Source organism: Stomoxys calcitrans, chromosome 3, assembly GCF_963082655.1.
Source record: "Stomoxys calcitrans chromosome 3, idStoCalc2.1, whole genome shotgun sequence".
Taxonomy (NCBI): Eukaryota; Metazoa; Arthropoda; class Insecta; order Diptera; family Muscidae; genus Stomoxys; species Stomoxys calcitrans.
Genome location: NC_081554.1, coordinates 58617570 through 58627380, shown reverse-complemented (window position 1 = coordinate 58627380; position 9811 = coordinate 58617570). Strand labels below are relative to the sequence as shown.

Below are 9811 nucleotides of genomic sequence, written 5' to 3'. Positions count from 1 at the left end.
CTACCAGACACCGAATACTATGAAAGTGTTCAAAGACCGGTTGAGGACAGTTGTATGGTATTCAACTCCAGTTAGATCCAGAATCTTCAGCAACAGTGTAGAGATTCCATCGGGGCCCAACGACTTGGATGATTTAGCAACATAGATGACATTCGTGATGGCTGTCCATCGGCTCGAGTTAAGGTGGCCCCGCGGCATAAGGTGGCCCCCAATCGTTTTCCCAAAAATTTGGCATTTTACTCCTTCTTAGGCCAGCGTAGCGCAAAGGTTAGCATGTCCGCCTATGTCGTTGAACGCCAGGGTTCGAATCCTGGCGTGACCATCAGAAAAACATTTTCAGCGGTGGTTTTTCCCTCCTAATACTGGCAACATTTGTGAGGTACTATGTAAAACTTCTCTCCAAAGAGGTGTCGCACTGCGGCACACCGTTCGGACTCGGCTATAAAAAGGAGGCCCCTTATCATTGAGCTTAAACATGAATCGGACTGCACTGATTGAAATGTGAGAAGTTTGCCCCTGTTCCTTAGTGGAATGTTCATGGGCAAAATTTGCATTTACTTCCTCTTATCCCAGTTTTTGTTATTTAACAAAATTAAATAAAAAACAAAGGCAATTTATTAAATAAATATTATTTAATTTTTATTTTTAATTAAATTTTTTTAATTTTTTTTTTGTATTAAATTTTTTCGAAATTTTTTACAAAATTTTAGTTAACTAATTTTTATTTTAATTAAAAACAGACTAATACAGAGTTTTCTCTACAGTTTTAATATGTTTGACTAACAGTTTTTCAAAAAAGAGAGAATTGATTTTTTGTTTAATAAATATTTAATTTTATTTTTCTTTAATTTTTTGTTTTTAATAATTTTTTAATTTTTTTTTTGAATTTTTACAATTTTTTATAAAAAAATATTTTCTTAAATTCTAAATATTAAGCCATAATAATAATGATGATGTTTTATTTATTTGCAAATAAGGAAATAATATTTAATTTCAATTTAAAAAAAAAAATAAAAAATTTTTACAACAAAATTTCTCAAATAAAAAAAGGAACAAATTAAAAGTACAAAATATAACTTGGATTCGATGATTTTTTTTAGGGGGAGGCGGGTTTCAATACACAAACGGAGTCCAGTCAATATGACCGAAAATAACAAATTATATTAAATTTTTCTTTTAAACGAATAAAAAGTTTAAAGTTATTTAAAAAAAAAAAAGGAAATAAAAAAGAAACACAAACTTAAACTAAATGCTTTTTGTTTTCTTCAGGATGGTTGGGGAAGGCGGCGCAAACTTATTAACTAATTAATATGATGATGACTACAAAAGGAGACGGCATACCAAAAAAAAAGTTTTGAAAACTTTTTTTTTTTGGTATTTTTGTGTATTTTATGTATTTTTGTATTCTTTGAAAAAAGGAAACTGTTTTCTGTTTTTTTTTTGCTTTTTTTTTTGTAGTGAACACAACACTGGTATAAATGGGAATTTACACCTATCCTTGTGTAGAAATATTGAGAAAACAGTTTTGGAATTTTTAGCGAAGTACAAAGTTGATGGTTGTTCATGTTCCATAGTTAAACAGTAGGCGCATATATGTGGTTGTTATTATTTGGAATTATTGGTTACCAATAATCCATATCATGGGGTTTCTTTCTTTGTTAGTTCCTTAAAGCATCTGGGCTTAATTACAATTAGTCTGTTGACCCCCCTTTTGGTGTTGTTAGAGGTGCGGGGGCCATTGGTGATGGTGATGATCATAGTTTGTGATGAATTTTGGTTTTCCTTTTCTTTACTAATTGGCAGGGATTTTGTTTTTATGCTTAAATGTATACCCCATATATTCATGTATATGAGAATTACAATTCCAATTGGAATTGTTCTTGATCCTCGATCTTCATGGATTCTGTCTTCTTCACCAAATCCGATGGTGGTGGCACACACTTGCGGAAGGGAGTTCTGGGGGTACCCTTCAGCAAGCAGCTGGGAATATTGGAGGGTGGTGATTGACTCAAAGGTGACTGGCGGAGATTTTTGAGGAAAGTACGCTCATAAATCAATTTGGTGCCTAAAAAGAGAAGGAAAAGCAAAAAATAGTTATTAAAAAAATTTAAAAAAATTAAAAAAAATAAAAGTCAACGGAGCTCAATTTTACTAAAATGTGTATTTCACCACCATTGTTGACCTTGCCCAATAGTTTGCTAAAGACTCTTGTCTAATTTTCTTATATAATTCCTAACCATAAGCACCACTGACCCCGATAACTACTAATTTATTTATTAGTCAGAAATTTTGCAATTGCGACACCTTTTCACTATCTTATCAACAATTTTTGTGTTCCACAAACAACAAAGTGACTCATATCTTGAGTAAGGTTAGGACCCTAGCATGAAATAAGTGTTTCTTAGAGAGGTATCAGGCCCCTTAATTAAAAAAAATGTGATTAATAATGCGATTGGTGTTTTAGCCTCTGAATTTGACGTCAATTTCCTTATAGTGATACAAATTTAAAAAAAATATTGCATCATTTTATTGCCAAAATTTCACAAGGTCATTAAAAGATTTGATAACAAAAATGAAAAAAAAAAATTGCTCGAGCCGGACTTATTTCGCTTATTTATAGTAAATGGAACATGAAATAAATTATTGGACTGCATTATCTAGAATTTAGAAAATAATGTTAATAAGGAAATGGCATGGCGAAAAATTAAAAAAACCCACAAAAATTGCATCAGATTTTTCGTCAAACTGTGATGACATTTAATAATTTTAGGTATTTTTTCCACATTATAGTCAAAGCAAAAGCATTGGAAACTAATTTCCCTCAAACTGTAGAGGAAAACTGAACATTTTAGGATTTTTCGAGATATTCACCACATTTTTTATATTCACCACTATAAGTGGTGAATTTGGAATAAGTCAAGTTTTGGTACCAAACATGAGGTGTCACAACAAATTTGAAATTTTGTGATTATTTAACATATTCTCCACATTTTTTATATTCACCACTCTGTGGTGGATTTGAAATTTATTAAGGTTTACTACAAAATATGTTGTGATATGAAAATTTTAACATTGTTTTATCAAATGTTAGGGGAAAACTGGACATTTTGGAATTTTTTGACACATTCACCACCATCATATGTGGTGAGTTTGAATTAAGTTAAATTTTGGTAAAAAATTTTAAAATTTATGATTATTTAACATATTCTCCACATTGTTTATATTCACCACTGTGGTGGATTTGAAATTTATTAAGATTTACTACAAAATATGGTGTGCTTTGAAATTATTAACTTTGTTTTATCAAATGTTAAGAAAAATATATTTTGATCATGCACACCACACTGCATGTGGAATATATTAATATTTTTTTTAACTTCGTTATTTTTAGTTATTTATGTAAAAAACACTTCACTGTTTTTTATTGAGGTTATTTGTATATTTTTCATACACAAAATCTTTTGGCTGAAAATCTTTTTCCTTTTACTATTTTTTTAAGCAATTTGCATTAATTACCAAATGTTACCACAAAAATTTAAAAAATTTTGTAATATATATCACTATACTTTAAAATATAATGAGTTTCAAATATACTATGTTTGTTTTAGTAAAAATTGTTTTTACCACTCAATGTGCTGGCTACAAAAAAAAAATCTTGAAAAAATTTTCAATGTATCAAATTTAGGCAAATTTTCAAATTTTTTAAACTTTCTTCCATTATTTATCAATAAAATATATTCACCACTCAGTGAACTTGAAAAGTTTAGATATTCGTGATTTTAAATTTAAAAAAAAAAAATCCTAAACAAATTTGGCCAATTTACAAATTTCACCACAAAAACTGAACTTTTTATAATTAAACTTTTTCTATGTCTTCAAAAGTTTTCCAAATTATCTGTTTGCCTCCAATATTGAATATTTAATAATTTTTCACCACATTTCACCAAAACTTTATATTCACCATTCCATATGTTGGCTACATAAAAGCCTTGAAATGCACAAAATGTGTTGGACTTTGATTGTCTTTTATAGTTTTGTTTATATTCTAATATAACATATTAATTCACCATTCCATGTGGTGGCTTTTGGCTATGGTAGCACTTTTTTAACTTTATTTTATCACTTCTTAAAATTCTATAAACTTTTACCTAGAGCACATCTTTGCTTTATTTTATTTTCACCTCACCTTAAAAACTGACCTTGGCTAAAATGTTCTCCCTAACCTTGAAATTTACATTTGAAAAAACTGAACTCCTTTATGTTTTTATTGAAAATTGCCTATAATTTTTGTTCAAAATACTTACCACCAGGAGTAGTTGAGTACAAGGTACCACCGGGTGTTGATGAATAGACTTCCGGCATTTGAATGGGATCGGAAATGGTGATTCTCTTGGTCTTCTGGGGCACATTCATGGCTTGACGGGCAGTGGGTGAAGCAGACATGTTGACTTAGTTTGGTTTTGTTTCTTTTTTTTAACAATTAGAAAATACTAATTTTTTCCTTTCACTAAAGGTTTCACTTGGTGAATTAATTGCTAGTTTTTTGGTATATCACTTTTTTTTAAGATCTTTTTTTAAAAGAATCTTTTCTTTAGGGCTATTGATTTTCTTTTTTCAAGAACACTATTTTCACTTCAAATTCTTTTTGAGAGAATTGAAAAACGCTATGAATTTCCTTCTGTTTAGAACTGACTGACGGTTGAGTACACAACAATAATATCAGAGGGTTATATTCTGCTGCTTGTGTGCTAAGCGCGCTACAACTGACTGTTTTGAAAGTCGTTGGTGAAATGTTGTTCTGTGGGGTGTTTCATGCCGGTATTTATATGGCTGGCGAACGTGCCAGAAAGCACCGGCAAAATGTGGCGAGCATAAGAAATGAGTGGGTATGTGTGTTTGTGTGCGCGCATATACGCCGCCAAACAAACAATTCTTCACCCATATTCTAAGCAAGGGAGAGACAGCAGAGCCGAGGACAATAGCAGAGACGTGTACTTTCTTTTTACTCTCTCTCAACAGGCATGCTGACTGGGTTTCTTTCTCTCTCTCTCTCGCTCTTTAGCTCACACTTATTTCTTTCTCCCCTTTTGTTTGAAATAACAAATGTAAGGTAGTGTTAGATTTTCAATGGCGTGTTTTTTTGTTATTGGCATATACATACTTACCTACTTAATGAATGCATGGTGAGATGGTGTTGGAGGGATACGAGTATTGTTGTTTTTCAAAGAGTTGTTTTTGTTGATGGCTTGGCTTGTTGATGTTTATATTTTCGTTTCTCTGTTGCTGCTGCTGCGGCTGCGGCTGCCTTTGGCTCTGCTCCCCCTGTTTAGTAGGTTTTTTATACCATTTGTTGAGCATTTTTTTGATGATAAAAACAAACGTCAACGTCAACGTACTACGTACAACGTGTTTATTAGGCCCCAAATACATATAAAATCTATTGCGCACTCTTTTTTTGCTAGCTGAAATATTTTAGAAGCATTGAAAAACAACAACAAATTCTGCTTGCTGGTGGCTGTTTGTTGTTTATATGTTCTTGATGAGTGTTGCGGTTTGTAAGGCTTCTCTCAAAAAACAAATTTTTGAACTTAGAACGCTTAGAGTATACACAGATAGGTATTATGGAGAAAAACATGTTTTCCGCCCAATTCTATATTCTAAAGTTTAATAACAATTACTCACAGTTAATAATATTGTGGCATCGATATCGGTAGTGAAAAATACAGCAGATGTGTCAAGTGTTGAAAGAAATTGAAAATCCTTTGCTAATTTGTTAAATATTTCAATTTTTCCAAAATTAAAAGAAATAGATTTTTGTTGAAAAAAATCATTAATTTTTAATTTTTTGTTTATATAAATCTATTGCTTTTTTTTTCTAATAATCATTAACTGTGTGACTGTGTTTGCTTAAATTTATTTCCATACCGGCATTTGTGTATTTTTCACCCAATTTCGTGCATATGAAATGTCACTGCCCCCTGTATGGTATCGTTGTATTTGGCCCCAAGGTCATTTTTCCATTCATTGACTTTGGTAAAAAAAATAGCGAAAAATAACCAAAAAACCCGATATTCGTATTCTATGACATGTGGAGGGAAACCAAACCAACAACAACAACCAAATGTGAAATTATTGTTTGTAAACAATTTGTTTTTCTCATTATTTACCGTTATCGCTGCTCAACAAACAAATTGTTGTTGCTTTTGTTTGTGTGGTTCTCTTTCAAATAAATTTTATGCAACATATACCTACAAATATATATAGAAATGTGAATTAGCTTAACCAAAATTGTAAAACGTAATAATTTTATGGACTTTTTTAACGATTTCGCAAAATTTTCCAAACCAATCAACTGTTCTCTGTACACGAAAACAATGAAAAAAAAAATGCTAGAATGTATGAAAGATTTTCTTATTTTAAATAAAAATTATAAATGGCATTAAAGTGTTAATAAGAGTAACGGTAGATTTCCTAGTGCGTTCAAAGCTCGGCAAGCCAAGTTCTGCTTGAGTGCAGGGCACCTTTTCTCCGATGCTATTGTAGAAGACCTTGTATCAACATATCAGGGAATAATCAGCACGTTTAAAGAAATAAATCGGCAGTTTCGGCACTACAATTCAAAAAATCGGCAAAATATTGAAAATTTTTTTTAACAAAATAACGCCAAGTTGTGCTTAAAAAAACTATTAAAAACGCCTTAATTTCGGCGGAACTATATCCAAAGCGGGAAAGAAACTTTTTGTCAGCTCAATCGTAATCAATCAATCGTTTAAAATCTACGTTATGTTTTTGATCAAGAAGTTCCAAGGGGAGATCGGTCTTTATAGCAGCTTTATCTAAATATGGACCGATTTAGACCTATTTGGCATGGATTTCAAGGGTCTAATACCGGCCTAAGTACTACATTTTTGCAATAAGAAATCGAATAAGGAGATTTATATACAAGGCAGCTATATGCAGTGGCACGGAAAAGTCTACATACCCCACTGCAAAAACACGTTTTAGTAAACGATTTTTATGCCCACCACCATAGGATGGGGCTATACTAATCAAGACATTCCGTTTCTAACACCTCGAAATATTCATCTAAGACCCCATAAAGTATAAATATTCTTGATTGTCTCGACATTCTGGGTCGATCTAGCCACGTCCGTCCGTCCGACCAAGCGTCCGTCTGTCGAAATCATGATAGCGGTCGAACACGTAAACTTAGCCGATTGAAATTTTGCACAGGTACTTAAGAGTAGTGTAGGTTATTTGGGACTGCAAATGGGCCATATTGGTTCAGATTTGGATATAGCTCCCATGTTAACCGATCTCCCGATTTGACTTCTTGAGCCCCCGAAGCCGCAATTTGTGTCGGATTTGGATGAAATTTTGCACATAGTGTTCTGTTATGGCATTCAACAACTGCGCCTAGTACGGCTCAAATTGGTCAAAAACATGATACAGCTCCCATGTGTACCGATCTCTCGGTTTGAATTCTTGAGCCCTTACAAGCCGCAATTTTTGTCATATTTGGCTGAAATTTTGCTCATAGTGTTCTGTTATGACTTCCAACAACTGCGCCTAGTGCGGTCGAAATCGGTCAAAAACATGATATAGCTCCCATATAAACCGATTTCCCGATTTAATTTTTTGAGACCCTGGAAGCTGCAATTTTTGTCCGATTTGGATGAAATTTTGCACATAGTGTTCTGCTATGACTTCCAACAACTGTGCCAAGTATGGTCCGAATCGGTATATAACCTGAAATAGCTGCCATAAAAATCGATCTAGGGTCTTGACCTCTTGAGCCACTAGAGGGCGCAATTCCTATCAGATTTTGCTGAAATTTAGCATGACGTGATACGTTATGATTTCCAACAACTGTGCTAAGTGTGGTGCAAATCATTCCATAACATGATATAGCGGCCATATAAACCGATCTATAATCTAGACTTCTTGAGCCACTAGAGGGCGTAATTTCTATCCGATTTAGCTGACATTTGGTAAAAGGTGTTTTCTTATGATTTCCAACAACTGTGCTAAGTTTGATTGAAATCGGTCTATAACCTAATATAGCTGTCATATAAACCGATCTGGGGTTTTGACTTCTTGAGCCTCTAGAGGGCGCAATTCTTATCCGTTTTGGTTGAAATTTTGCATGACGTGTTTCGTTATGATTTCCAACAACTGTGACAAATATGGTTCAAATAGGTCCATAAACTGTTATAGCTGCCAAATAAACAGATATGGCATCTTGATTTCTTGAGCCTCTAAAGAAAACAATTATTATCCGATTTATATGAAAGTTCGCATCAGGTGTTTTGGTTTCATTCCCAATAACTGTGTCAAGAATGGTTCAAATCGCTTCATTACCTTATATGATCTCCCGATTAGACTTCTTGAGCCTATAGAGGGCGTAATTCTTATCCGATTTGCCTAAAATTTTGTACAACGACATTCCTATAACCTTCAATTGTTAAATATGCTAAATGCGGTCTAAATCGGTCTATAATCTGATATAGCTCCCATAAATCGATCTCCCGATATTACTTCTCGAGCTCCTATAGGGCGCAATTCTTATCCGATTTGGCTGAAATTTTGCACAATGACTTCTACTATGGTTTCCAAACCAAGTATGGTTTGAATGATTTCTTGAGCCTCTAAAGAAAACAATTATTATCCGATTTATATGAAAGTTCGCATCAGGTGTTTTGGTTTCATTCCCAATAACTGTGTCAAGAATGGTTCAAATCGCTTCATTACCTTATATGATCTCCCGATTAGACTTCTTGAGCCTATAGAGGGCGCAATTCTTATCCGATTTGCCTAAAATTTTGTACAACGACATTCCTATGACCTTCAATTGTTAAATATGCTAAATGCGGTCTAAATCGGTCTATAATCTGATATAGCTCCCATAAATCGATCTCCCGATATTACTTCTCGAGCTCCTATATGGCGCAATTCTTATCCGATTTGGCTGAAATTTTGCACAATGACTTCTACTATGGTCTCCAAACCAAGTCTGGTTTGAATCGGTCCATTACCTGATATGGCTTTAATAGCATGGCAATTTTTATCCCTTATCCTTTGTTTGCCTATAAAGAGATACTGGGCAAAGAACTTGACAAATTCGATCCATGTTGAAGGGTATATAAGATTCGGCACGGCTGAATTTTTTCATCCCAATTTTTTTTCATTCAGTCTTGAAAATAACATCGGGGTAATGGCAACCTTCTTGAGGTGCGCTATGGTCCTTGGTCGATCAATATAAACCGGGGATTTCAAATAACCCAATTAAAAAAAATCGCATGAGCTCAAATCTGGAGAGAGTGCCGACCATTGGAGATCGCCTCTGAGAGAGATGAGACAGTCGAGGAAATGTTGTCGTAACAAATTCATTGAGTGTCGTGCTGTGTTTGCAGAAACCACATCTTTCAAACGACAGAGGTCTCATAAATTACCGCGGAGAATACACACCTATCTGCCTCACTCTTTTTAAAGTTCCAGATTTCTGACAGTCCGTTGAAGTCCAATTAGCGACACATTCACAATCCCGAAATGGGTTAACCCACGACAGAATCGAGTTACTGCCAGGAACGAAACTGTGGGGAATTTCACAGTGAACGTGGAAGGCACGTTGCGGAATAACAGGAGAGCGACCGTTAGAAAAGAAGCTCTCTACGGCGAAGGCCCAATGCTCCCTAGACCAGAATATGATGGCAAGTAACTGGAAAGAGAAACAAACTTGGCGACTTGCAACTCCAGATGTGCCCGCTCTCGACTCCTTGCTCGGGAATTTTTTCGAATAAGTAAGTTTCTC

General features: G+C 34.0%; 1 protein-coding gene and 1 long non-coding RNA gene across 2 annotated transcripts in view; both read right to left on the bottom strand.

Moving 5' to 3' along the window:
• Positions 1-1208: 1208 nt before the first annotated feature.
• Positions 1209-4810, bottom strand: LOC106081739 (eukaryotic translation initiation factor 4E-binding protein). Its single transcript, XM_013243916.2, has 2 exons — positions 4305-4810; positions 1209-2065 (listed from the first exon to the last, which is right to left on the bottom strand). The coding sequence occupies exons 1-2, from the start codon at positions 4441-4443 to the stop codon at positions 1857-1859; spliced, it is 348 nt and encodes a 115-aa protein (XP_013099370.1). The 5' UTR covers positions 4444-4810; the 3' UTR covers positions 1209-1856.
• Positions 4811-6399: 1589 nt separating this feature from the next.
• LOC131995852 (uncharacterized) overlaps positions 6400-9811 on the bottom strand; it is a 41107-nt gene continuing 37695 nt past the window's right edge. The window contains exon 3 of the long non-coding RNA XR_009397651.1: positions 6400-6610. This is a non-coding gene — a long non-coding RNA (uncharacterized LOC131995852). The remainder of the gene's footprint in view (positions 6611-9811) is intronic.